This window comes from Bubalus kerabau, chromosome 10, assembly GCF_029407905.1.
Source record: "Bubalus kerabau isolate K-KA32 ecotype Philippines breed swamp buffalo chromosome 10, PCC_UOA_SB_1v2, whole genome shotgun sequence".
NCBI lineage: Eukaryota > Metazoa > Chordata > Mammalia > Artiodactyla > Bovidae > Bubalus > Bubalus kerabau.
The window spans coordinates 93,643,296-93,671,260 of NC_073633.1; the positions used below are offsets into that span (position 1 = coordinate 93,643,296).

Genomic DNA, 27,965 nt, shown 5'->3' on the forward strand with positions numbered 1-27,965 from the left:
ATCTTCCAACAACACAACTTGGGTCCTTGGAGTTGTGTTGGCCAAGCGTGCGCCAGCCTGGGCAAAGGAGGGGGTGGGGTGGGCAGACAGCTCTTCTCCCATCTCCGGAGAGCAGTGGAAGAGACCAAGGAAGCCCGTGTCCCCGGGGTGGCCAGATTAGGAGGGCGGCCGGGCAGGAGGCCGCCTGAGCGTTTGCCCTCCTTGCCCTCACCAGAGTGGCTGCCCCTCTGGCTCCTTCAGGGCATCTCCCTTCCAACGAGTTCCTATTAGGCAGTAAGGCACTGGGAGAAACAGCCACCACCTCCCAGATGTCAGCGTGGGGCCACTGTTTTTTGAAACAGTCAAGCCCAGGGTCTCCCACATTCCACCTCCAAGAGAGCCCACCCAGAGGGCTGCCCCACACCCCCAGCTCAGAAGAAAGCAACTTGGTCTGGGCGAGAGAAGAACGGGGCTGGGGGGCATGGGAGAGCAGAGGTTCTCCATCCCTGCTCTCCCTCCCTTCCAGAAACGCAATTAAGCAAGCAGCCCAGACTCAGCACCCGGCAGCAGTGCTTCCTGCTAGAGGAAGTCAAAAGGGCTGCAGCCCTGGGAAAGGGAGGTCACGGGGGCCCCAGATCTAATTAACAAACCTGCCTTGCTTTGGATGTGACTGCGTTTCCTCTATTAACATTAATGATGGTCGGTCTGAACATCTGAGCATGGCCAGAAGCTTCCCTCCCCACCACCCAGTGGGTAGCACAGCCTGTCCCTGGGACCAATTTCCAGTCTCCGTGGCAACCACCGAGCAAAGAGCTTGAAAGAGCTCTGACCTTGGCAGAGCTGGTGGGGGCTACAGAGGAGGGAAGATGGAAAGTGGCAAAGATTCATCATTAAACCTTGAAGCATTACAGTCCTCTGAGACAAAAAAAAAATACTTTGTCATGCACCAGGAGGACGAAGGTGGGCTGAGGGATTGGCCTTGGGTTAGTTCAGTTCTGGCCCAAGGGTTTTCCTTCTCTCTTTCATCTGGTGAGGAAGTAAAAGGAACAGCTCCGAGCTGCTTGCTTGGGCTTCAAGGTGGTAAAGAGAAGTTCTGATGCATGCCTAGGTGCTCTGGGGCCTTGAGGAAAAGGAGACAGGTGAAACAGTGACCCAGAGGAAGGGGGGTGAAACAGAGAGAAAGGAGGGCATCAGCACTGGGGACCAGAGGAGGAGGCATGGGGAAAGCTTAGTGAGTGACAGGAGCACTAGCCCAGAAAGGCCAGGCAACCTGGCCCCGGACACCCCACCGGGAGCTCAGCCCAACCCCTCACATTCACCCTGGGTGCTAGGAGAGGGGCCGGCGGGAGAGCATGGGTCCCAACCTCACAGCCAGGCTGGATGCAGAAGAAAGGGGATGGGTAGCCACTAGTCGCCCCTGGCTCCCAGGCCCTGAGGACACAGCACCAGGGATGGGGTGCCGTGCCCCTCGCCAACCACATGCCCGGCATTCCCAGACAGCAAGGAGCTGAGGGCTGAGGAGGGCCAGCGGGGCTGCCTGGCACTGGGGCCCGGGCCCCTGAGCACACACTGCGGGCAGGAGGCGGGCCCTCCAGCTTGGGGTGTTCGGCTTAGGGATCTGCTTGTTTGCGGGAAGGAGGGCGGCACAGCCTTGATGATCCTGGAGGCTGCACCCGAGGTGATTCCCCAAGGCGGGGTCAGTGCAGTCAGCCTTCCTGGAGCTGAGAATTTCTGATGAATCTTACAACCCAATCCAGTGAGAAAAAAACACCAGAAAATACTACTGTAGCCCTGGACGATTTCTTAGAGTTTATGATGCTCCACTGTCCACAGCCACGGTCTACACCGCACAGGCACACGGACACACGCACGCTCACACTCATCCACTCACGGGGGACGGGCCTGAGAAGGAAGTCGTTTGTGGCTGAGCAGAGCCAGTGGAGGAGCCTCTGCGAGGAGCAGGGCCGTGGTGCTCCCCAGCAGGTTGCGTTCCCGGGGTGGGGGGTGCTGGCAGGCAGTGCAAGTCCACAGGCTCTTCGGGCTGCTTCCTCCACGGCTGGAGGGTCTGGGGACTGGCTCCACAGCTGGTCGTCCCCACGAAGGTCCTGGTCTCAGGCTGGAGTCCTCACAGTGGCCTCAAAAGTCCCACGATTCCAGCCACCTGAGCCCGGCCATCGGACTTCGGGGATCCTGGGCCAGGGGACCTACCATCCCGTAAGCCAGAGGGTGGAAGAGGTAGAAACTGTGGGGGAGAACCCGGGGTGGGGGAGGTGGCAGTTGGCACCCTAGGGCCTCAGCGGAGGCGGGGAGCCCTGAGACCCCTGACGCTCAGCTCCTTAGACCTTCTCTACCTACGGGACCCACCCCGAGGTGTCAGCATGCCTGTGTGACTTCACCACCTGGGGACACCATACTCTGGGACCTTGAAAGAGAGCGACTTAATGACAGTAAGGGAAAAGGGCTCTTCTCAAGAGGCCCAGGAGACAGAGCAGTCCAGGGTCTGGTCATGGGCTGTGTGGCCCAGACTCTCTGTGTGGATGTGCTCTCAGGTCACAGGTCTCCTATTCCCAGTTCAGGACTTTATGTTGCCCCTGGCCCCTCAAGGCCAGTGATGCTCAACCGCAGATCTGTGAGACTGTGAGATGGGGGAGGGGGTGGCCTGCCAAACAGCATCCTCCCTGCAGTTACTCTGAGCCACACCGCACCCCCTGGCGACCCTCTACCACCTGCTCCCCCTGCCCCCTGCTGAGAGCTACGCCAGCTAGGAGCCAGGTGACTGCAGAGGGGTACTCTCCAACATGAGCCAGAGAGGTGCAGAGCTGGGAGCCGCTGGCTAGAGGTGAGAATGCAGGGCGTTAGTCCATGTTTCTCCACCTGCTGCCCCTTCAGGTCACGTGGAGGGCTTTGGAAACCGTGGCTGACAGGGCCCAAACTGGGCTCAACAAAACCAGAACAAACCTCTGGAGACAGAGCCAGGCACCAGTGTGCTTCAACAGGGGCTCCAAAATGCACCCAGGGCTGAGGCCTTGGGGTTGGGGGGTCGGCCATGCAGGTGCAGGGGGCGCTCACCTGTAGGCAGTTCCCAGGAGCAGGCTCAGGATGCCCAGCATGTGCACGCATCTGGCCAGCGGATAGGAGGCCAGGCTCCAGGCACAGAGCCGCAGGAGGGTGTCCCACAGAAGGCCTGGGGAGGAAGGGAAACCCCTCACTGCTCTGTCAGAGGACATCTTCTGGGGAGGCAGATGGGCTCCCCCAGCACCACCGCTCCACGGTGGTCTCGTCCTGCCCGCCCACCCTCATCACCCAGGTCCCGGAGGGCAGCGCTGACCTGTGAGCATGCTGGAGAAGAGCATGGCGGGGAAGTAGTGGTGGAAGTAGAGGACCCGGCCCATCAGGAAGAAGGGGAAGTAATGCATCATCCAGCCGAACAGGAGCTGCCCGCCTCCTCGCAGCAGGACCTGGGACAGCCCTGAGCCCCAAGCAGCACAGCCTGGTCAGCCGACAGGGATGGGCATGGAGCCTGTCCCATGCAGCTCTGCCCCTTCCTCGCCATGTGACTCACAGGAGCCACGTCACCCGAGTGGGCCTTCCGTCCCTCACCCCCAAGGGTGAACAACCCTACGGCGGCTGGCAGGAGAAGGAACTGCTTACTCCCTGGCCCGGGAGGCCTGGGCACCCCCAGCAGGAGCGCCCAACCCCAGGAGCAGGCCGCCGGGCCTCCGGCCCCAGCTCCCACATCTCTGCTGCCACACAGATCTCTGCAGCAAGACAGTGCGGGGGTGCGGGCACAGGAGAGGACGGGGGTTGGGGAGGGGTAGCCTGGGACCATGTCTGCAGACATGGAGCTGCAGAGGCAGCAGAGGACCTGTGTGAACGTCTTGGATGCTGTGGCCCATGGCCTGGGGGCTGCTTTGCTCCTGACTAGAGGACAGGAGAGCAGAAGAGAAAAAATGGACAGTCGTGCACAGAGTGTAGAGGTCAACAGTGAAGGCTCTGAATGCAGACCACCTGGGTGTGAACCTCAATTCTGTCACCTACTGGGACAAGGTTCTTAACCTCCTTGTGCCTCGGTTTCCTAATCCATAAACTGGTAATAAACTCTGCTGGGAGGACACAGGGTTTAACACAGCACTAGGCATCTGGTGCTTTGAGCTCTAAAAAGTCACAGAGAAGGGAAGAAGGGGAGGGAAAGGCAGAGGATGGCCCATCAGCAGGCTGGCACCCCCCAAATGCAGGCATCCTTCGGGCTGCTAGGTGGGCGCAGGGGAGCCCAGGGACCCGACCTTCAACCTCGACAGGCAGATGCGCGCCCCTCTGCACAGCCACAGCGAAGACGCTCGCTGAGAGGACGTAGAGGGCGATGCTCAGCAGGTTCAGCCACCAGACCACCTGCAGGGAGACGGGCATGGGCGGGTGAGAGAAGGCAGCAGCACCCTGCAGGCACGCTCAGGGCCCCACCGCAGCACGCAGGGCACTCACCGGGTTGCCCAGCAGATACACTCGGAAGTCGGTGTCATTGGCCCCTGAGAAGCGCAGGCCCTGTGGAGCAAAGGACACAGAGTGGGGACAGGGCTCAGCCCCGCCCAGCTGCTTGAGTCTCCAGGGGAGGAAGACCGGCCACCTTTCACAGACAGGGAGCCTGGGCAGGAAGCTCGGAGCGGGCACTTTCTCCATGAGCTCCCTGGGGAGGCTGGGTCCAGCTGAGCACAAGCAGAGCCAGAGCCCGTCTCTGGCCACCCTCCGCCCGGCGAGGCCTGCCCTCACCACCCCGACATCCCCCCACTGCCAGCCAGGCTCCACAGCCTCCTCCTCAGCTCTGTTCCCGGGGAGGAGCTCTAGCTTTGGGCCCTACCTGAAAGTTGATAGGCCAGTGCCAGGGTTTGGACGTGAACTCATTGTCCTTGGGCTTGAGGCCATTGTTCCCCTGTAGGAAAGTGGTAAGGAAAAAGCTGGTCCAGACAGAGCTCTAGAAGGCTGACAGGAACGTGAGGGTCGGTCATCTCTGATGTGTGGCCACACGTCAAGACAAGCCCTCTCTCCTCTGCCCTCTCCCTCGCTGGCAGGGGAGAGCCAGGGGTCACGCTCAGTCAGCGCACACCTGCTGACCACAGCTGCCCCACTTCGCCCAACGAGCAGGCCTCCACGTCCCGGCAGAGACAGTCTGCTCAGACTCTCTGCTCGAGGGAAGGAGGCATGACAGGCCTGTTTCCCTTGGCACAAAATATATATCCATCTTCCTGGCAAAGGATAAGGTGTCAAGAGGATGAGGAGGGGGGCATGTAAAATCAGGGCTCAGTTATTTGTTTCCTTGAAAGGCCAATTTCAAACCCAAACCCAGAACTCTTAAGTTCCTGGACTCTGGAAAAGTTACTTTAGCCTAGTGTTTCTCAGTAATTTTTTTCATTACTACCTGTCCCCAGTCAATATTTTTAAGATATATTTTCCTTAAACACTCCCTTGCAGTGACATTTAAAGCATTTTTTAAATTGTGGTATAATTTATATATAACATTAGTTGCAAGTATACAACATAATGACTTAACATTGGTATATATTGCAAAACAATCAGCAGAATAAGTCCCCTCATGACATTTTAATACTATAGGTATTCCGTTTATCTGTTTATATAATGAATGAATACCTGTGTTTTATATATTAAAAAACTGTTTCCTTTTATCCGCCCTCTAAGAACACATTACCCCCTGGTTGAGAATGCACACTTTAGTCTGAAGGACTCAGTCTCAGTCCCTTCAGTCCACCAGCCAAGAATATCTAATAACCTGTCTTCATACGGCAAAATCAGACCTTTGCTAAAACAAGGCGCCAGCCTTGTCATCAGACAGACTGAGAAGGCATTTCCCAAGGAGGAGTCAGGTCAAAGTTTCTCCACCTGGGCACTATGTCACTTTGGGCTGCAGATGTCTCCGGTGGGGGCTGGCCTGTGCAGTGTAGAGTGGTGAGCATCCCTGGCTTTTACTCACTGGATACCAGGAGCACCCCTACCCATTATGCCAGCCAAACACATCTCCGGACATCATTAAATACCCCCTCGGAGGCACAAACTGTGCTCTAATAAGGACCACGGGTCTAGCTCAAGAAAGATCCAGGCCTGGTTCGTTGAACCACCAGCCAGGGCCTTATTAAACCAACGCCTCAAGGGCTTGGGAGTCGTCTGCAGGCCTCCCTAGGGTGGCTGGGTTGCTCCTTCAGGGTAGAAAGTACAGGGGGGTGTCAGACCCAAATGGGCCAGTTGCACAGCCCCTCAACCACTATGGCCATCTTAAGAACCTCACAATGAAGAATGAATCATTCTGGACCCCAGAGCAACTGCTGAGGGAAATCAATTCCTTCCAGCCAGTACGGTTCAGCCCTAAACCAGGGACTTCAGCCAGAGTTAGAACAAGCCAAGGGCATCCTACACATTAAATTCTTCAGAAACCGAGCTCCTTTAGTAAACCAAGAAATGGAAGCAAGGAAAATCTGAATATCTGTGCATTGTTCTCTATGCTTAGTACCCAGGGGGCTTGTTCCAGCTAACCTCAGCAGGCACGGTGCCTTCTCTGCCCAGGCCTGAGACCCCTGCTCAGCTAACAGATGCCCTGCGGCTTATACAGTCCAGACAATTTTGATCTCTCTCCCCACTGTGACTCTACATCTGTTGAATAAGAAAGTTTCCTTATGTCTCTTTTCTTCTTTGATTCCACCTCTTAGATAATGAAAGAAGAAATGAGACTATTAATTTAGACTTAGTCTTAAAATTCTACCCAGATCTAAAATACTATTTTGACTGACAGGCACATATTCAAAAGAGCTCTGTCATCAGGCCACAGTGACAGCTACAAGCACAGAGTCAGGGAAGAAGTGACCCGGAGATTGGTTCCTGTCAACTCATCACCTCCCAATGTGCAAAAATGACAAAAGTTGGATTTTTAAATTTAATCTGCTGAAATAAGTCAACTGTATTTACCAAGTGCTGCTTACATAATCACTTCCAGGAGAGACCAACTGACAGTGGCTCACCAGGAAAGAAATACCAAGCGCTACTGCTCTCTGCATCAGTGCAGAGGTCCACAAACCTGCTCTAAACATTGTTCCTGCAGGGCGCCAGTTTTCCAGAAGTCACAGTAAAGAGGTTTCTCCCTCTACATCAAAACTGCAGGAGGGTTTTTCCAATTCAAAGGGGAAATTTTAAGCTAGTGGGTAGAATTTTCTCAATTTACAGATTTTGTCTCTCAATTGTTCTTAAACCTATGTCAGCTGTCAGCTACTAATGATAGAGCACAAACAGTGAGTCTTTAAAACCTTGAAAAGCATCAACCATGCCCCCCTATGCAGTCTGTTTCTCTCTGGGAACATGAGTGGGGTCCTGGTTGGGATTTTATGCTGCATATAAACAGCACACTCAAATTGGCCTTTCATCCTGCTGCTGCTGCTGCTAAGTTGCTTCAGACGTGTCTGACTCTGTGCGACCCCATAGATGGCAGCCCACCAGGCTCCCCCGTCCCTGGGATTCTCCAGGCAAGAACACTGGAGTGGGTTGCCATTTCCTTCTCCAATGCATAAAAGTGAAAATTGAAAGTGAAGTCGCTCAGTCATGTCCGACTCCTAGCGACCCCATGGACTGCAGCCTACCAGGCTCCTCTGTCCATGGGATTCTCCAGGCAAGAGGACTGGAGTGGGGTGCCATTGCCTTCTCCGGGCCTTTCATCCTAGCTGATTCTAATTTCATATGATGGAATCAACTATCAGTGTCTCATGATTTTCAGCCAAGAGCACTGTGATGTTCAGGGGCTCTGCCACTTGAACAGATCTGAGAATCACTTAGAGGCAGAGGAGTGTAGTGGTCACCAGCACTGACTCTGAAGGCCTAGATCCACCGCTTCCATTTAGCTGTGACCCTGGGTAAGTCCCTTCACCTCTATGCTCAGTTCTGTCTTCTGTAGACTGGGGACAGAATCTCTGGAGGGCTGTAATGAGTAGTGAGTGAGTTAATACATGTGCAGTGCTTACAGTAGTGCCTGGCACACAAGAGCTGCAAAACTGTTCACACAGTTACCACCAGCAGCATCACCACCATCATTTAGTGCCTTTGAAGACCAAGTTTAAGTCAGTATGTGAAGACACTTTCAGAGTCCTCCACAAGCGGGCAGCGGGCCTATAGCATGGTTACTGATTTGTGATCCAAATCTGCGGACGCCTAAGACCTCTTAGAGAAGCTTCCCAGTGGGAAGGGGTCACGGTACCCGGATCATCACCATGTGGGACTCCAGCATTATCTCAGGGAAACTGGGCTGCAGCACTTCCAGGCTGATGTTTGGCACTGGAAAAAGAAAGACAGAGGCGTGAACCTTCCTCACTCAGCCTCTCCTCATAGCTGTCTGTCCATGATATCCACTCTGCTGCCAGGGTCTGAGGGTAACCTTCCTGACAAGCTAACAAGCCTGTGAGAGTGTTGAGGAATTCTCCATCATTCCCTCAGCCTGTAGCACTCAGCAGGCATTCTGAGGGAGGCAATGGCAACAGATGAAAAGCCCCACCCCACTGCACCCCCAACCAGAGGCACCCACAGCCCTTGGGCCATCACCCTTCATGATGGTGCTGCCCCAAATGCAGCTCCCACACCCGAAGCAGGTTGTGAGGACTGCGACCCAGCCTATCTCATTCACCAAGGCATCCCCAGGGCCCTACATGGCTCCCAGCATACTTGTCAGTGAATTGTTTAATTAGCTAGTTAATTAGCTGGTTGGTTAAATTAGGTGGTAAGAATGAAGTGGGAAGCATGAAGAAGAAAAATCAAGCCTAAAGGGGGTAGTTTAGGAAGCAGAGGATGAGCTCAGAGACTCGTTGAGTTGAAGATGACACTGGACCGGAAATGTCAAATTGGAGCCTGGGAGTATAAATACAGGATCGATCAAGGGCCGTGGCCATCACTTTCTGTAATAGCCTCAGCTGGATGTGGGGAGGGGAGGAGCCTATGCAGGGGCAGAAAGGGAAAGCACCAGCTTGCTCTGAGCCTTGAGGTTAGGGAGGTAACCACAGAGGGAACAGAGAGCCCAGAAGGAGGCAAGCAGATGGACCTGCATTGCAGGCGGCAGCAAGAGTCAAATCCAGTGAGAGGCAACCAGCTCTGGCCCCAAGTGAGGCCCACTGGTCACTTGTGGGAGAAGAATTTAAGAAGAATAGGAAGTCTAAGTGAGCAGGAAGAAAAAGGAGCTGCCCATGCAGACAATTCATATGAAGAGACTAGGTTTAAAAAAGGAAGACAATAAGATACCATGGCAGCAGAGTCTGTAAAGGGTTATTTTCCTCAGATAAGAATGACTTAGAGATGTTCCCTTCAGAGCCAGCCCAGGACACGACCTCACTCACATTTGGGATTGATATGGTCCTCCACGTTCCAGATGGAGCTGAGGGTTTCCTTTAGGTATGGTGTGCATGTGACTTCCATCTGCTCCCAGCCCCTGTGAAAAGGAGTCACAAGTGTCTCTCGGAAGACCTGAAACTCCCCAGACAGCAGTACTGTCAGCTGCATGGAACTCTTCTCTTTCCAACCTAGCGGCCATGCTCTTTCCAGCCTCTCACTTTTCTGTTTCATGACTATCCCAGAAGTAGTCTAGCCTACATCATGCCCAGTTTAGAGACACAGAACCAGAGAGTTATCACAGGCCAGAGATATAAATGCTCAACTATTACAAAACGTGAAACACCACAGGAACTCTGGAGCTCTGGGCTCCATAAAGTTCTTGATGCCTTTTCTCCCTCCATCCACCACAAAGAAAAACCAAACACGAGGGGAACACTGATCATTCGGGAATGGAAGTTCGGGGCATTCTCCTTGTAAGTGTGAAAGGAAAAGCATGAGGCACTGCTGGGATGCCAAACCCCCGGAGACTCACCACTTAGGCAGGACCTTTCCTGAGGAGCCCAGGACACAACCTGTGATCAGATGGATGAGGCGAATTCGACTTCTCAGCACTTTGATTCGGTTTCCAAATTTTCTGTTTATAACCTCAATTCGCCAGAAGTCATTCGAGTCCCCTGACCCATTCTGCCACAAAAATCAAGAAAAAAATACAAAGAAAATATTAATAAGATGACTTCAGAGAAGGCGCATCAAAAAAGGGAGATGGCCAGCCTTTCAGATGCCATCATGTTACAGAGGTCAAAGACCAAACTGGCCTAAGTGACTGAGGTGGGAAAGAGAAAAAGAGGGCCAGAGAAACATCCCAAGGAACATCCCACGTGACTGCCATTTCCCCAGGCCTCATTATCACAACCAACAAAAGTAGTATGAAGCCTGGAACCTGATGTCCAATTCTTCACTTCACAGAACTACAGTTTAAGTTCTAAATAGATGCTTCTGCCCTTAAATTAAACTCAAGACATCACTATGAGCCAACAGAAATAAATTTGGGTCCTTTGCATCCGTCACCATGGCCATATGGACACTCATCCATCTAAGGAATGTCTAGCCTAGATATCATACTGTGGAAATTAAGACAGTTGTGTCTAATTCTCATCAGGAGATGCCCACCAGAAAAAGATGAAGTTCAGAGTCTTGGCTCTAGTATAATGTGGGATAAGCAAATGGAAAGAGGATTGGGAACTCTACTTTAAAGAACCCAGAGTCTTTACTGAAGCACCAAAGCCCTTGGAAGGGAACTTAGACAGCTGGTCATAAATCTATCTTCCCACTAGGTGTTTTTGCTTTCAAACTCTTTCCCAAGTCGTAAGTACTCATAGAGCTTCCTCGATAAGCTGCGTCACCCCAAGAAGGAAAAATCCAAAAGCAAGGTGGACAATATTCCTCTGCAGAACACAGAGGTAATCCGTAAAAATAAAGCCAATGAGAATTTGGGATCTAGCAAAGGATAGACCTGTATATACCTCTGGGTTCATATTGTGGCCCTGTGGCTTCTAAGTACAATATGATTTTAAAAGAGACTCAAATAGTATTCATATTTGACCTTTATTATGTGTCAGAACATAAAAATGGCATGGTTATTATAGAGGCAAGAGATGGAAAAAAATAGACTTCACAGGCGGCCTTTCCCACAGCAAGCCTAGCCAAAAAGCTCCTGAATGCTAAGAGTCCCTGAGCAGCCAATCGTTAGGAACATTCCGGAATTCTGGGAAGGCCGCTCCGCCTCATGGCGCTGAGCCAGGCCCCACAATGTTTGGCGTCCTGCTCACACTCGAGTGGCTCACTTACTATGCCATAGCCAGTGACCTGATAGTGCTTCCGGGTCAGGGGGGCCTCGTGATAGTGACTGTGCAAGTTCCGAGAAGTCCTGGAAATGAAGAGAGAGAAGTGCCATTGTCTTGAAAAGAGATGTGTGATGTTTCTTCTTTTACCCAGGGTATTCAGAGTCATCTGTTCAGGGAAGAAAAATTAGAATCCAAACTACTAAATCCAACAAACCAGGACTTTCTTGCCCATTCACTTACAAGAAATACCCAGAGAACTGGAGAGCTGCCCAAGCCAGGAGGGACAGACCAACAGGAGTACTGGACCACATGCCAAGAAAGAGGCTTCACTTCTTGTTCACCCATAACTTGAGCAGTGGGGAGAGGGGATGACTGAACACACTGGTGGTCTGAGGCAAGCTAGTCTGACTTATGAGGCAGCTTTAGGGGGAAGAAAATTAAAATTTGTAATCCACACATGCCAGAGACAGGTAAACCTCCTCCCTCCCATCTACTGTTTCTGCTCCTGTCAGTTTTACCAAGTGGGGATCTGTGCAGGAAGTGGAGGGTTTAATTGAGATTTTATTTACTTTTGCTTTTTGTAATAATCCTTACTTTTATCCATAACAAGTAGACAATGTTCATTATAAAAATAAAATTAAAGTATCCATAATCCTACTGACTAGGGAAAAAACACTGCTTATAGCTTTTATACATATATATATATATATATATATATATATATAAAATAACCACTGATTTTATTTTAAAAATCTGTATGTGATAATTCACATAAACTTTTGCAGGGCTGCTTCTGTCATCTACTGTTCCCATTCATTTTGTACATAGTGCCCTATTTCCTTGAGTGTTTGGTTACTTTTTCGGTACACTGTTACTGAAAAACGATTTATAGGAATGGATAACAACATTTCTTTCCCAAAAGAGGATTCACATTTGCTTTTGGCCAGGTACCTAGGAGACATTACCACATCTAGGATTATGTTCATTTAAATTCATGCCTTGAAGATTTTCAGACAATCCATGTAAAATGAATTTGGATTGCAAATCCATATGAAGATCAGTTGGTAATCACTACTTCTCAGGAACCAGATTTTGTTTCCCTGACAAACCTTAACCCCCAGGGCACTCTGACTTCCCAAATAAACTTTGAATATAGGTAGATAGGGCAGATTTACCCTAACACCAAGCCTTTGGGGGTTATAAATCTGAAGTGAAGATCACAATAACTCACCACTTTGGGTGAGCCTAAAGCTTGGCCTTCAAAACTTCTTTCAAGAGGCAGTCAAAAACCAAAGCTCAAAACTCAAGATCGTAGGTACAAGGCAGAAAGGGCCACAGCATCCCACTTTTTCTCTGTATTTCCCCTTTCACTGAGATTTTGATGTGGTAATTCCTTACTATCTTGTCGGTTCTTCATGCTTTTCAAAAGATGTTTTTACATTGTTCTGGCATTTTGAGTTATTTTCAGGGAGAACACTGGAGAAGTGAACTAGTTTGCCATATTCAGAAACAGACTCATATCTTTTTAAAGGCAACCCCTTACGAAGAAATTTTGGGCCATTCAAATACTTCTCCCCCGCCCTCCCCCAGCTGCCCCTGGGCAAAAGGAAACTGAAAGGTACCCTCAAAGTCCAACTCAAAGTCCAAAGCTTCCCAAAGCCAAAACAGGCAAAGTAATTATTCTCCCATGTTAGCATAGCAGCCTTGCTCTGTTTACTAGGGCCTTGGTCCACATCTGATTCTGTTTATTTCCTGCTTAAAAGAGCTCCCTACATTTGGCGCTCAAACCACTCATTTATGCCAAACAGCAAATTTACTTACTCTTTGTGTTCTAGTCGAATGATGTCTCCATGTCTCACAAACTCCACCGGGAGTGAAGGGTCTAGGGGATCTGCCAAGAAGAAACAAGCACTGATGTCCGAAATCGTTCACTCATTAAACTAGTATTAATCGAGGGCCTACCAGTAAAGAGTTATAGTATTTACAATGTGGTAACTCCTGTTTGAGGTGCTGACAGAATGCTGTGGGACCAAAGCCAACTGTCTGAGATGAGAAGGGAAGCGTGCCCCAGAGATAATGCTTGAAAAGACTCTTAAAGGAGAGGGAGAATTTTGTCAGGTGAATGAGTGGGGAAAAGGCACAGAGGTATGAAAGAGAAAAACTCATTTGATCAATGGCAAATGACTTCACATGGTTAAGGCAGGCAGAAAGGAGAGTGGGAATCGGCCAGGGGTGGACAAGTGGGGCAAGACTGTGTATGCCAGGCTGGGAAACGTGGCCTTTATTGGCCAAGCACTGAAGCCCCCAACTAGAAGATTTTTAAGCTGGGAAGATAAATAATAAGATTTTCCTTTGGGTAGAAAAAATTAAGTCTTCCAAATATTAATCCCATGCAAATGATCATTTGCGCAGCTCTCTTCAAAATCAAACGTTAGGGGGTGGGGAAAACAAACAAACAAAAAAAAACAAAATCAAACGTTAAACCTGCATATTTTGCTAGTGATTATCTTGTCTCTGGCAATAGACTTGATCAATGTGAACCAAAGAAAATGATGGAAGAAAAGGACTACTTCTACATCATCAAAAAGTCAAGACCAATGAAGATCTAATGAAGTGACGACAGTGGAAAAGGAAAGTGGCAGTAATCAGAGCAACACAGAAGGATCCTTGCAAATTTCTGTCCCAGGAGTGGACACCAACACTCAAGGTCAGGAAAGAGATCTACCAGGACAAATCACTGGCTCGCAAGAGAATTTGAGACCTCAGCTGGAGAGATGCCCATTCCTACGCTGCCTCCTAAGGTCTCTTAAAAAGAATAATCAGCAAGATGACAGATCAGATACATCAACGGGGAGGGAAGTTTTACTTCACATGGGCCTGTGGGGGAGGGGCACTCACGGCCATCAAGAACACAGAAACCTTCATCTAGACAGTTCCCACTTCCCAAGTGCTTGGGGCAACCTGCCTTCACACGACTCCTTCGTTACTGGGTGAAACGCAGCCACCTTAACCTGGAAGCTACAACAGGGTAACAGAACAGGGATGCTTAAAGAGTTGGTCTGTGCCCACATGACTTTAGAAAGACAGCTGGTCTTCCCTCATAAATCCTCATTGCAATAGACCACTTATATTTGGCCTGTTAAGTCAAAGCACAATCTATACCAGTCTTATAAGGGTAAGAACAGACCCGGCAGAGGAGCCTGGCAGGCTACCATCCACAGGGTCGCAAAGAGTTGGACATGACTAAAGCGACTGAGCACGCAGGCACACAATGGTGTCATAGTTCATATTACTGAGGAGTAGGTGCAAAGACACTCGTCATGTCAGTCACGTTTCTAGTCAGAAAACCATGGCAATAAGAGGAGCTGGGGAAAGGAACAGAGAAGATGAATTCAGATGAGAAGTTGCCACTTCCCCAGGAGCAGCTGACTCGAGACAGGCTGAGCCAGGCGGTGTTTGCCGAGGAGTCACAGTGAACACCTGCGGCAGAAGACAATCAGCAGGTGAGCAGGAGACGCCCTCTGTTCTCTTCTCTTCTCAACTGCAGCAGAAGACACAGCCTGCAGGTAGCCAGCTGTCTGTCCAAAAAACAGAAGATACAGGCACAGCCCTTGCCACAAAGCCCCAGGAGGCCAGGTGTGCTTCAGAGCTGCTTCGCCCAGGCTGTTCAGAGGCAGCTATGCAGGCCTAGACAAGGCCAGCCAGGGGGCTGGCAGGCCCACGGGTCTCCCACTGACTGGCCCAGCTCTGGGACGAGCAGTGGGCAGCGGCCCTCTATCACACCCGGACAGCCACGCCGTACCACACGCTAGGGTCTGCAAGGCTTGCCGTGCTCCAAATCAGACGAGAGCAGCGACTGAGTGTCCCCAGTACATGCCCAGGGAACCTCATCCAGACCAAGTCTGAGCCTCGGCCTGCTCTCTGGCTTCAAAATGACAGCTCTCAGGGCCTGATCTTATCACTCTACCTCACTGCTTATCCCTAGACCAACCACAGTCCTTGGGACATGCGGGGGCTCAATAAATCACTGTTGAAAGGATAACTGAGATCAGTCAAGATGGCAAAGAATGCTCAGGAAAGCCCATCCTAGAACCATTCTTTAGGAAGCATGAGAAATGTTAAGGAAGGCTCAGAGTAAGTAACAACAGAAGCATCAGTTCTCTGCCACATTACCTGAGTTCGAATTATGCTTCTTGATAATCCACAGGTTGTTGTAGTCCTTGTGCAAATAGGTGGTGACCTGGGCGGGTGGGGGAAGGAGGGGGTGGTGGGAGGGAGGAGAGTGTTACCATCGGCACAGTCAGCCCCAGGACAGTCAGCAGCGAGCCGGGACTGCTCCGGGCTCTCTCAGAAGCCCCAGCCACCCACCCGAGGGGCCTTGTTTCCAGACGGGGCCAGAAGCAGTGTTTGCTAAGTGCGTTTCCTCCTTCCTTCAGCACTTAGAGGCATCTTCCCACAAAAGCCCTTTTGATTGGTCTCTGTGCCTCCCTGCATCCTGTCTTTCAAGTTCCAGCCTCCTCGAGGCAAGAAACATGACAACACAGTGTAACACAGTCTACAGCACACAAAGAGGATTTAGTGCATTTTAAAAAGTCATCAAGACCATGCCTCAAACTCTCTACATGAAAAATTCAGGCTATTATGTTTTCTAGAATGTGGCCAAATGAAATGGAAGAAGCTCTATTAATATCTTGTCCTAGAAGCCTGAAATTTTAGCCATAGCCATTTTGTATATGCTAATTTTTAAAAATGGCGTGTGTGTGTGTATGCCCATGCACACGTATGTAATGCTGCGATTAATCTACCAGCAAAAATCTTGGGAACCCCAGTAACAAAAGAATAGTTAACATGATGGAGTGTCCACAGGAAAGAATATTACACAGAAAACATTTCAGGGCATTTTTTTTTTTTTACCAGCACAGGAAAAGGCTTATAAAATTGCTGCTGTTGGAAACGGCTACCATCTATTGCCAGGCCCTGTGCTAAGCACTGGACACGTCTCATCTCTAGCCTGTGGGTACAATGGCTATCCTTACCTTACTTACAAGGAAACTGAGGTTAAGCAATTCCACTCAAGGTCACACAGCCTGTCAGCTAGAGAGACAGGATTCAAACCCAGCCAGCTAATCCAAAGCTCCCAGGATGGACTACATACATACAATCGTGTCAAGCATGCAAACAAGCACATAAACACCCAGCAGCAACAGAAATAAACACCTCTCTCTTACAACGTGAGTTTTAATAACTCCAGTTGGATAAAACATGACATTTACTTCCAAAGTGATTTGGAATTAGCATATGGGAAAAAAATTATGCATATATTACAGCTGCTTTGTTTCAGTGGCTCTTGCTTTCTCAGAAAAAATTAGGGACAACAGTATTAAGAACATACAAGAAGTTAAAAGTTTGGCAGCCATAGAGAAATTAAGTTCAAACTCTGAAACAAAAGCCCATACATCTACTTCACCCAACCTAAATTTACTCAGGATGTTAAGGTTTTGTGGTGCTCATAGGTGCACTCTGTGTTGTTTTTTTACAAAAATCATATTATTAAAATTCCTATTAGAAAAGTCATTTATTTATTATGAATATAAGTCTATGACCTCTTTTTCCCACTGAAACATTTATTTTTACAATGAAGTTTTTTTTATAATATGAGGTCTCCTAGGAACATAGGTATCCTATTACAAGAGAATGTTGTACATCAATCTACATGGATAAACACTGGTCCTCAGATCATGTCTAACTTTTTTAAAAATACTTTAAAAATCAAGACCTAGAGTTGTTGACAAGACACTGACCTACAGGGCAGGGAGGGCTACTAGAGGTTATTAAATCCAATCCCCCAGTTTACTGATGGAGACACAGGTGAGGAAGGCTCAGAGACTCAGTCAGTGACAAAGTCAGACTGTCTATCCCTTGGCCCACATGCTCGCTGGAGAACTCGCACGACTTCATGTCTCCACCCACGGGCCTCAGGTGGGCAGCAGCAGGACCAGCTTCACAGGCCTTCAGACACGGCTCTCTGCACAGTATGAGTGAGTGAGTGTGAGTTGCTCAGTTGTATCCGACTCTTTTGCGACCCCATGGGCTGCAGCCTGCCAAGGCTCCTCTGTCCATGGGATTCTCCAGGCCATAATACTGGAATGGATTGCCATTCCCTTCTCCAGGGGATCTTCCCAACCAGGGGTTGAACTCAGATCTCCTGCACTGCAGCCAGATTTTTTACTACCTGAGCCACCAGGGAAGTCACAGTATAGAGGTTCCCAGTCACCACATCTGTTACTACATGACATCAGTAGCAAGGTATCACCACAGAAGGGCAAATTGTATGTTAGACTCCTCTGTAGAGCTTAAAACTGAAACAAAAATACACAAGGCATAGGCCCCATCCCAGACTGATTAAGCAAGAATCTCAGAATTTTTTAAAAGCTCTCCAGTGGATTCTATGAAAAAAGCGCAGTCAGGGCTGAAAACCACTGCGCTAGAGAGAAGCAGAGAGCCCAGAATGGGAAACTGATACCAAAACCCAATACTCTGGGTCAACTTTCTAGTAAATGAGGAAACAATAAAACACTTTGAGATGCAACAGTTTCTCACAGAGTAACGATTTCGCCCATTTTGCAGGAAGAGAAATCGCACTTCAAGCTTCTCAGGACAGCAGCCAGCCCTGCAGCCCCCTCCTCCCTCCCTCTCCTCAGGTCACCCATCTGAGAGCTCAACCCTGACCACGCCACAGAAGCCTCCTGGTCAAGCTGCCACACTGCCCTGCCCAGGCCTCCTTCTCCGCGGTCTCTGCAGCACCTGAACTGCCAGCGTCTCCTGCCCCCGGAGACGCTGCCAGGCCCTCCCCTTCTCCTCCAGCCTCCCCGTCCACTCCCTCCTTCTCAGCTGCTTCCCCAGCGCCACTCTGAGCGCCTTTGACACTGCTTTACACACTGCCCTCCCCTCTGCACACCCCTTCAGGACAATGTCACTGTATCACTAACACCTGTATGCTACACACTCATGTCTCCTTCCTGAGACAGGCCCCAGGCCTAGAAAACACACCACAAACTCGTCTCCCAAGCCACGCCTCCTCCTCCCTTTCTGATTACAGTGAACCAGCATCATCACACATGCACCTTGACCTCCTGACCCCCAGACTACAGACCTGATATGGCTCACCCCTGACATGTGTCAGTCTCTGGGCCCTGAATCAATCCCCACCTCTCCCTGAGGACTGTTCACCATCCTTTGTTATGACTATTGCCTCTGGTCTGCTCTTCCTTCCAATCCATCACACTCCTGCTAGAGATGTCTTTCTAAACTAGCAACCTAATCACATCTTATCTCTTAATAAGTTTCTCAATAAGTTTTCTCCCCAGTGTCAGCAGAACAAAATTAAATCTATTGGAGGCCTCTTCACAAGCTGGTCCCACCAACCTCTCCAACACCCTCCTCCCTCTCAGGCACTGTCCCCACAGCCACACCGACCACCCTGTCACGTGGACACGGACAGTGTCCCTCACTCGTTCAGGTGATACTCATGGCTAACCCTTCAATGAGCACTTCACATGGATTATCTCCCTCAATCCTCACAACCTTACAGATGGAGAGAAGTACGATTTATTTTCCCTAATTTAAAGATGAACCCACGGAAGCACAGAAAGGTTAAGGAATTTGTTCAAAGTCACACTCTTGTGGAACCAGGATTCAAACTCAGATACACTAGTCTGGTTCCCAGGTCTGGGTTTATAACCTGTATGCTCTGCTTGTCATCCACTCTGTGCCGGCCACCGAGCCAGGCACCCAAGCCTCCCAGGAGCCAGCAGCTGCACAGCAAGGAGACAGGAGGAAGGAAGCACTCCCAGCTCAACGGGAAGAGGGTTACCACACAGGCTCGTCAAGGGTGCCAAGAACACCACCCACACCAGACACACCTGACCCAGGACCAGGAAGAGGCGGGACATGGTGGTCAGAGGGGAAGTCCCCAGTGGCAGCCTGGGACGCTAGAGCTAGCCAGGGGAAAGAGAAAAGGGTACAGGAGGGGGCAGGGTGTTTCCAGTAGAGGAAAGAGTACGGGACAGGACGGGAGGCAAAAAGAGAAGGGCGGGCTTGGGCACGGCAATCAGCGCGGCGGCCGCGGTGCGAGTGCACAGAGGGCCACTGACCTGCTGCTGGCGGGCACCGACGCCCTCGGGGTAGAAGTGCCTGTGCGAGTGGAGGTAGCCGATGGCCATCCGCAGGTTCTTCACAGTGATCACGGAGCCGTAGGCCAGGTCTGGGAGGAGGAGGGCAGCAGATGGTGTGAGCTGGCCCAGGGTGGATGCGGCCCCTGACTGGGCTGGGGGCGGCTCTGAAGCCACAGGACCCCCCAACCCTCTAACAGACTCCACTGGGCCCAGGACTGCGGAAAGCAAGACACGCAGCTGCCTCCTCACCCCAAGGGAGTCACCTCAAGGGGGAGGTCACCAGTCTCACCTGCACCCTCCCCGCCCCTCCCCACTCCAAAGCACTTCAGAAGAGGCTGGGTTTCACAATGGTATTATCAAAGCACTGTTTGTAACAGCGAAGACCAGAAACAACTTGTCCTTTAGTCAAGGTCCACTATATACATTCCATGGGATAAACAAGGAGAACGTATTTATGTCTTCATCTCGAATGTTCTCCAAGATATAATGTTAAGACAGAGAGGCTGTTAAGATAGACTTTTCACTGTATATCATTTTGTGCCTTTTGAATCTACCACATGCAGTAGTTGCTCAATGGTATTTTGGGTTTTTAATCTAAATTTAAGGGAAAAAACCCCACAGTAAACAGCTTACCCGAGAGCATCCATCCCTCCCACCACAGGCCCTGGGTTATGGGGAAGAAGCCTCTTTGCTCAGGACTGTCCCTCCTCTCCATGCTCTGCAATGTGGCTGCCCACCCATCCCCACTCCAGGGAAACAGGTCTCCCTGCACCTGAGCTGGCCGCTCCTGTCCTCCTTTGTCCATTCATTTTGGTCAAAAGAATGAATTACACAGGGGATGCAAAGGTGGGGGAGGCCTGGCTGTGGACCTAGCAGAGGCCAGTCTTGAGGACGATGACCTCACACAGTGACCAGCACAGGACGATGTGCCCGTGCTTCAGCAAAGGTGTGACAACGTGTGCCATGGTGGGAGCCCAGCGAAGGGAGGAATAAATTCTTGCCCAAAGGGTGAGAAGTGGATGGTTTAATGAAGAGAGCATAACTGAACTGGGCCTTTTAAATGGCAAGTAGGAATTTGATAACCCCACAGCACCATCCTTCCAAGGCCTCGTGCTGGCCAGCATGCACAGCCCCACACGCTGGGGCCATGGCTGCGTCTTGATTAGGCTGTCTCCCTCCTCAACCCCACACTCCTTCTTGGACTGCTCCTGCAAAGCCCTTCCCCCGCACTCCCCAGTGACCTGACCTCTCCCTGTCCTCTTCTCTTTCTATAGCTTCTTCTCGGACCACAGCCAATGCCCAGCATCAACTGTCCCTTTTCAAAGGACTCCTTTGAAAACCTCAGCTAAGAGCCCACAGGCCCCGCTGCGTGGGTTTCCTCAAGCTTCTCAAAGCCAACGTGGAACCCAACGTCTACCTTTCCAAGCCAATTTTTACCTGCTTTCCTATTTCTCATTCCTTCCACAGTCTGGGTGGGCCCACTGTGTTCCAGGCTCTGGAGAGACCACAGGACATTGTCCATGACTCCAGGAAGCAATCTCCTGGGCCCAACCTATTCACTCTGTGTGCCTCTAATCCCTGCCCCCTGACCCCCTACAGAAGTGATCTCTTACACCTTCGATCCCCAGCGCTCTGCGCTCCCTCTTTATATACTGAGCTCACATAGCCACATCACGTAGAGATCTTACTCCAGGCCCCATAGCCTCCAACATGGCTAACACGTGCTCAACTACTCTCTGTGAACAGGACACTCTGGTGGGAACTGACCATTAGCCCCAAAGGGCTCAATCCCCCGACCCCAGGTTCCCTCTGTTATCTTCCCATAGCCATATCGAACAAGCCATCTTCTGATCAAAGAGTTCACCGCTCAGGACGCCCTCCTCTGTACTTGCTGTGTCCCTGTTCACCCTCATGAGTGCTCAGACCAGATTTAACTGGATCTTTTTCCCACTCTGCTATCTAAAGTAACTCAGGCTATCATATCATCTTTTCCAATCTAACTCCCAGGAATCCCTCCTGCCCTTCTCTCTTCCTAAAGGCCACTCACGTTCGGGGATGGATGCATTGTGAAGGTTGTTTCCTGAAAGCCGGGCCTGGAAGGCAGAACTGAAGAAGCCATCACCGGGACCGCTGCGGGGGAGGGTGGAGCGGAAGGGAGCAGTTAAAGGAGTGAAAATACATTTCCCAGGAGCCCTGGGAAGAGCTCTGAGTGGATGGTTTAAAAGACATACAAGGGAGTGGTGGGCTCCCCAGGTGGTGCAGTGGTAAAGAATCCTCCCACCAGGGCAGGAGATGGGGGTTCAATCCCTGGGTTGGGAAAATCACCTGAAGAAGGAAATGGCATACCACTCTAGTATTCTTGTCTGGGAAATCCCACAGACTGAGGAGCCTAGCGGGCTACTGTCCATGGGGCCACAAAAGAGCCAGACACGACTGAGCAGCTAAGCACACATGCACAGGGGCATGGCGGTGCGGTGTGGTGGACAGACACAGGGGATGGCGTCAGAGACACTGGGTCCAAACTACAGCTCCCCTGCTAGTTAGGCGAACTCTGTAAGATACCTGGCCTCGTTTAGTCTCAATGTCTCATTTACAAATTGGGGATTTTAAAAAATCAAAAGAACTGTTGTGACTAAATGAGATAATGTATACAAAACACTGAGCACAGTTCTGACACAGTTGCTACCGTCTAAATGGGAGCTGCTGGTGTCCTTGTTATTATTACCCTCACTCCAACTGTACGTGCTCATGGTCCCCCATCCCTGTTAGCACAAGGGGACTGTTTTTAGGGATAAGAGGCAGTTTGGCTACAAAGGCCTTCTCTTCTTCCTTCAGGACAGGGTACCCAGAAGACAGAACCCAGAGGAAACCAACCCTGGGTCCCCTTCGGGTCATCCCAACCACAGACCTAGGAAATCACGTGGCTCCTCCATGGGCTTAGAGACAGAGAAGGACAGAAGCGAGACACTGGCAAGGCTCTGGCGGTACCTTTTGTTCAGCACCATGAAGTGGACAGCGTAGGTGGCGATGTAGAGAGCCAGTGGCAGCACTATGAGGCACAGGATGCGAGCGGTCAGGTGTTTTCCCAAGGTCACCTGCAAACAGAGTCAGTACCAGCGCTGGGCAGAGGCGGCTTCACTATGCCTTATGCCTGATGTGTGTGTTATTTCTAAGTTTTTACATGTAAGTCATTGGGGAAGGAAATGGCAACCCACTCCAGTATTCTTGCCTGGAAAATTCCATGGACAGAGGAACCGGGTGGGCTGCAGTCCATGGGGTTGCAAAGAATCAGCCACAACTGAGCACATCAGCCCATATGTAAGTCATAATCAGAAACAACTGAAAAACTAATGGCCATCAAGAGAAAACGGTATGTGGAAACCCTAAGCCTTCTTATAACACCCAACCAACCAAGCACTGCCAGGGCTGACTCTGGCCAGCCCTCCGCTGCCTGTCCAACGCTCACCCAGGGCCTGGGCTGCCCCCAGGCAGCTGACAAGGCATGACCTGCATCCTCAGCTTCATCACTCCCCACTCCCTCTCCCTTCCAGTCGCACTGACATCCAGCAATTTCCCTACGCGTCTTGCACTGCACTGGCCCCACCCACCATGTGAACATGAATAAATGCTCCTGATCTTCACTTTGGGCCTCAGCTTTCCCCCCAGAAGCCTTCCTGGAATGCCTGAGCCTGGGCTTGCACCCTCCTCTGTGCTCTCACTGCACCTGTTGGCTGGAACATGACTTATATTTTTCTTTTCATTCTTATTTCTCTCTCTGTCTCCATTGTCTCTAGAGGGCAGGAATCTTGTTTTATTCATCTGCATGTTCTGGGTCTCACACTCACTGGATGGTCTGTCTATATTTTCTAAATGAACTTGTTGGGACTTAGGGCCAGAGGTGATGGAGAGGTGTTACAGCAGAGCAGTAGGTGTGGAGTCAGCCTCTCCTTTCTGAATCCTAGATCTACCTTTCACTACTTGTATGACCTTGGGAACAATATCACCTCTCTAGGTCTGTTTCCCTCATTTGTCAAGCGAGTGATAACTACCTGCCTCACGGGATTGTTATGAGGAGGAAATGAGATAATAAAGGTAAAGCATTTTCCATAATGCAGGACACAGAGTCAGCTCTTAATAAATAATACTGTAATAAACTGTAAGGCCCTTACTGGCCTCCAAGTCTGGAGACTCTGGGTCAGGGAGAGAAAACTGTAAGTTCAGAAAGTCAGCCCACTGAGTTTACTCAGTCCCATGCAGTCAGTGTCTGCCATACACGTGGCTGAACCCAGTGGAACAGGATCCCTTTGGATCATTTGTTTTTGTTCAGTCACTCAGTCATGTCCGACTCTTAGCAACCCCGTGAACTACAGCACACCAGGCTTCCCTGTCCTTTACCATCTCCTGGAGCTTGCTCAAACCCATGTCCATTGAGTCAGTGATGTCATCCAACCATCTCACCCTCTGTCGCCCCCCTTCTCCTCTTGCCCTCAGTCTTTCCCAGCATCAGGGTTTCTTCCAATGAGTCATTTGTAGAGCATTTAAAAAACAATGCAGGAATGAAAGCCAAAAGAGAACCCCAAGGATGTCAGTCCATCCTCTCCGTTTCTCCCTGTCCAGCCAGCTGGTCATGGCCCAGCCCCTGCTGCCCTGCGCCCTCCAGAGGGCAGCTGGATCCAGCCCACCTGGGGCCTGGAACACAGCCATTCTGCCCCCTGCAGCAGAAATGGAGAAATGTTGCTGGCTCTAGGAAGCAAAGACGTTTCTACAAGTGCTTGGGTTCTCACCATTGAAAGACTGAGGTCTCCGAACAGGTGCCAAAGGTCTGAAAGGGTGTTCCACCCCACTTGCAGGATGATGAAGAGGCCAACAAACTTGACCCCCAGAGCGCCAGCCAGATTAACGCCGGTCAGGCTGAGCCAGAACCACCAGGGGGCAGAGAAGGGCCTGAAAACCAGCAAGACACAGAGTTCAGCTTAGTGGCTGGAACCAAACTCAATAGCAAGTTCAGCGCGGGGAGGGGCAGAGGTCCCCGGACTCTGAGAGGCTGCCCTGTGGCCTTTCTCGTGAGGGCTCCCAACCTCAGGGACCACACATGGTGCCGAGGTGGATGTGGTCTGTGAAACCCCTGAGACTGCGGGAGCAACGTGTGAGAGCACGATTCTTCTGGGGAGGAGGGTCATGGCAGCCCTGGCTAAGTAAGTAAGGGGCGTCAAATAAGCAAGAGCTTATTCTTCAGTGGTGACCAATCAAGTGGAAGAAAAAGGAAAATCCAGAGTAGCCCACTGGATTCAGGCGGACTGTCCCCTGTAAAAGCCAGCTATTATTGAGTGTTACTACGCGTTAGGCACTGTTCTGAGCACTTTACTAGTGCGTGCAAGGGGGCTCAGTCATTCAGTCGTGTCCGACTCTTTGTGACCCCAATGGGCTGTAGCCTGCCAGGCTCCTCTGTCCATGGTATTTTTCCAGCAAGCATACTGGAGTGGGTTGCAATTTCCTCCTCCAGGGGATCTTCCCAACCCAGGGATGGAGCCCGCATCTCCTGCATTGGCAGGTGGATTCTTTACTGCTGAGCCACCAGGGAAGCCCCATGGAAGCCCCATTACCACACTGTGTATTAACCCTTTAACTTTCACTACAACCTCATGGAGACAGAGCCTGTCATCAGCCTCTTCTTCCCGACGAGGACTCGAGGTACAGAGAGGCCCTGGAGCAGCCGCCAGCAGTGGAGCACGGCGCTAAGCCAGGCAGCCGGTTCCAGGGCCTACTGTATCAGAGCACTTAGTGCTCAGAGCTGCAGACCCCCAGGCTCCCCACCCTCACCCCCACCAGAGCAAATGCGCCTTAAGAGTCAAGATCTATGTGTTCCTGAACCCTCAGCTCTGGGCACAATACCTGGCACATAGTATGTACTCAAGAAATGGCAGGTGGGAGGGGATATGGTGCAGGCAGAAGAAAAGCCAAACCCAGAGAGAGCCGGAAGTCATGGCCTGGCTGCCATGAAATCAGGTTGCTTCTGGAAAAGCCTTGGCAGAGCCAGCTGTTTTGGTTTGGATGCAATGACCTATTCTACTCTCTTAGAGGCAAAGGATGATCTGGAAAGGACTCTTCTGGAAGAAGACCAGGCCCTCCAGAGCAGCTTTAGGACTGACCAGGGCCTGCAGGGATTCTCTTGATCCATGTGGGCCCTTCAAGCCAACCTCTGTGTACATCATTCCCATCCTTGGGTCAGGACTGAGGGCAGGGAGACAAACAGTTCCCAGGCAACACCTACTCTGGTGCCCTCCCCTCTAGAACAGAGCACGTGAAGAATTAAGTTGTCCTGGGATCTCCTAACCAGCACTGGTGCTCAGGAGTGGCTAGCTGGTGGGGTGGGGGAAGGCATTAGGACTCCTTCATAAAGTAACATAAACCCCCACCCAAATCCACCCTTGTTGTAAAAATAACAAGGCTCTTGAAAAAGACAACTGATATTTTCTTAGTCTTAGGAAAGCAAAAATAAAAGTATAGAAAACTTCTGTAAATCTATTTTTATGATCTAAAATGGGCAATCTAAAATATTTTTTTAAAGTATACTTGCCTGAAATTCAGCTTCAAGACAAGCCCTCTAGGCACTGTACCCACCCCAACCCTAGACATTATAGAAATTCTAGAGCTGCCACAGCTTCTGACACCCCCTCCCAGAGATGGTGCTGCTGACCTGTTGGCACAGGAGTTGTACTTGACCATGCTCAGCATGGCAGCCATGATGAAGAACATCAAGATGGGGTCAAGGAGGATGTACTGGGACAGAGTGAGGCATCCTGTGTCTGAAAAACATGAGCTCAGTGGTCAAAAAGTGGAATCAGAGACAGGCCCCCCTGAGAACAAAACACCCCAGCATTAAGAAACAGTCCCCCTTGGGCTTAACTGCATGTAAGCGTTTGTGCAGTCAAGATTAGATAGGCAAGTGAGTCAACTGGAAAGCAGAAGGACAGAGCTTTGGGGTACACCAAAGCCCAGTGATATGAAAGAGCATCTCATACTTTCAGGCCATTGACCCCAGAAGGGATTGTGTCATTCATTCAGACAAAGTGATCCTGAAACAAGGGCTCTTGCTAACTGCCACCATCCAAAGTTCTGCCATCATGCTTACACAGCCACAAACTACATATACCCAGGATAGAATCTTAACCATTTCACATGAAGTCTCTGTTGGGAGTTGACTCTCCATGCAGGTGCTGAAGTGATTTTCTTAAACAAAACTTCATTACATCATGGCCTGGCTTAAGTCTTTCAATGTCTTCCCATCTCACTCAGACTAACAAACTCCTCGAGATGGCCCTGGTCTCCCTACCCATCCAGCCTCCTTTGCTCTCGTGCTCTGCTCTGGGCTCAGTGTCTTGCTGTTCTCTGAACCTCCCAAGGGCTGCCTCGCACCAGGACCACAGTACATGCTGTCCCTGCAGATATCTGCTCAAGGCCGCCTCTTTAGGGGGCTCGTCACTGACCACCCTAGCTAAAACAGAATCACCCCGTATTACTCTATTTCTTACCCTATCCCATTTTTTATGTTGTACTTACTCTTTAGAATGTTAAACTTACTAATTTACTTGTTTATTTGTCATCTGCCCCATTAGTAAGCAAGCTCCATGATAGTCCTATCTCATCAGCATAACCTCTGAGGCCAAGAAAGTGGCTTAGTACAAAGTAGATGCTTGAAAGTAGTTGTTGAATGAAAAATGAATAAATGAACTACTGAGGAGGGAAATCAAAGACCCAAGGAAAAAGCCACCAGTCCTCTAGAGGGAGATTCTATAATCTTGCAACCTTATCTGTGAGGGCAAAGTCAGAATCACCCCTAAAGTAACCATCTAAACTGGTTTAGACTTCTTTAAATGTTAAGCTCAATGAGATCATGAATTCACTCTCATATGAGCCAGGCTAGCAACAGGATCAATTTCTACAGACCAACTCTCAATTATCCATGTGAGGATTATCCACAGAAATAATTTAAATTTCTATTTTGTTTTCCTCTGTCACCCAGCTGCCTCGGAGGCATATGCCCTTGCATTCAGGTGAAATTAGTTTAAGGAATGCAAACTAATCTTGCAAACTAATACTAGTTGAATTAGAACTGTAAGCCTCCTTCAAACACACACGTACACACAAGCACACATACATGTATTATCCATTCCAAACTCAAATGCAGATAACTTAGAGATAATCTATTCCTTGGGATTACCCATACTCTCTCACACCTCCAATACTATAAAGGCTTGCTACATACAAGTATTCATATATGTAAGTATCTCTAGTGAGTAAAAGGAAATCTGGAATACATTTACCCAATCCTAAGGTTACTTCAGAACTGGGCCCACAGACAAGGATCTTCAAGTGCACTGATTTCTAGCTACATTCATAGAGTGGCAGTCAATTTCCTAAGAAACGTGGTCTAGGACAACTTACCAAAGGTGAGGAGGGCGGCCGTGAGCAGCGCTGCTGAGAGAGACCGGGACAGCTCCAGCACAGTGAGGTAGGCCAAGGGGATGAGCATGGAGCCGAGGAATGCACAGAACTAGGGAAGGACAGGAAAGCAGTCAAGGGACCAACTAAGCAAAGCATCAGG

At 50.2% G+C, this 27,965-nt stretch overlaps 1 protein-coding gene across 3 annotated transcripts in view; it reads right to left on the reverse strand.

The window, feature by feature from the left end:
• Positions 1-1,765: 1,765 nt before the first annotated feature.
• POMT2 (protein O-mannosyltransferase 2) overlaps positions 1,766-27,965 on the reverse strand; it is a 43,257-nt gene continuing 17,057 nt past the window's right edge. For 2 of the 3 annotated variants that reach the window (XM_055538745.1, XM_055538743.1), the window contains 18 exons: positions 27,806-27,914; positions 26,058-26,166; positions 24,145-24,304; positions 22,349-22,455; positions 21,408-21,490; positions 19,340-19,449; positions 15,360-15,426; positions 13,008-13,077; positions 11,191-11,269; positions 9,875-10,026; positions 9,348-9,439; positions 8,222-8,298; positions 4,832-4,903; positions 4,459-4,518; positions 4,263-4,368; positions 3,308-3,448; positions 3,049-3,163; positions 1,766-2,221 (listed from right to left, as the gene is read on the reverse strand). In XM_055538745.1, the coding sequence (XP_055394720.1) occupies positions 2,116-2,221; positions 3,049-3,163; positions 3,308-3,448; positions 4,263-4,368; positions 4,459-4,518; positions 4,832-4,903; positions 8,222-8,298; positions 9,348-9,439; positions 9,875-10,026; positions 11,191-11,269; positions 13,008-13,077; positions 15,360-15,426; positions 19,340-19,449; positions 21,408-21,490; positions 22,349-22,455; positions 24,145-24,304; positions 26,058-26,166; positions 27,806-27,914 (1,815 nt within the window). In that variant the 3' untranslated portion in view covers positions 1,766-2,115. The remainder of the gene's footprint in view (positions 2,222-3,048; positions 3,164-3,307; positions 3,449-4,262; positions 4,369-4,458; positions 4,519-4,831; positions 4,904-8,221; positions 8,299-9,347; positions 9,440-9,874; positions 10,027-11,190; positions 11,270-13,007; positions 13,078-15,359; positions 15,427-19,339; positions 19,450-21,407; positions 21,491-22,348; positions 22,456-24,144; positions 24,305-26,057; positions 26,167-27,805; positions 27,915-27,965) is intronic. The other variant, XM_055538744.1, reaches the window with a different exon arrangement.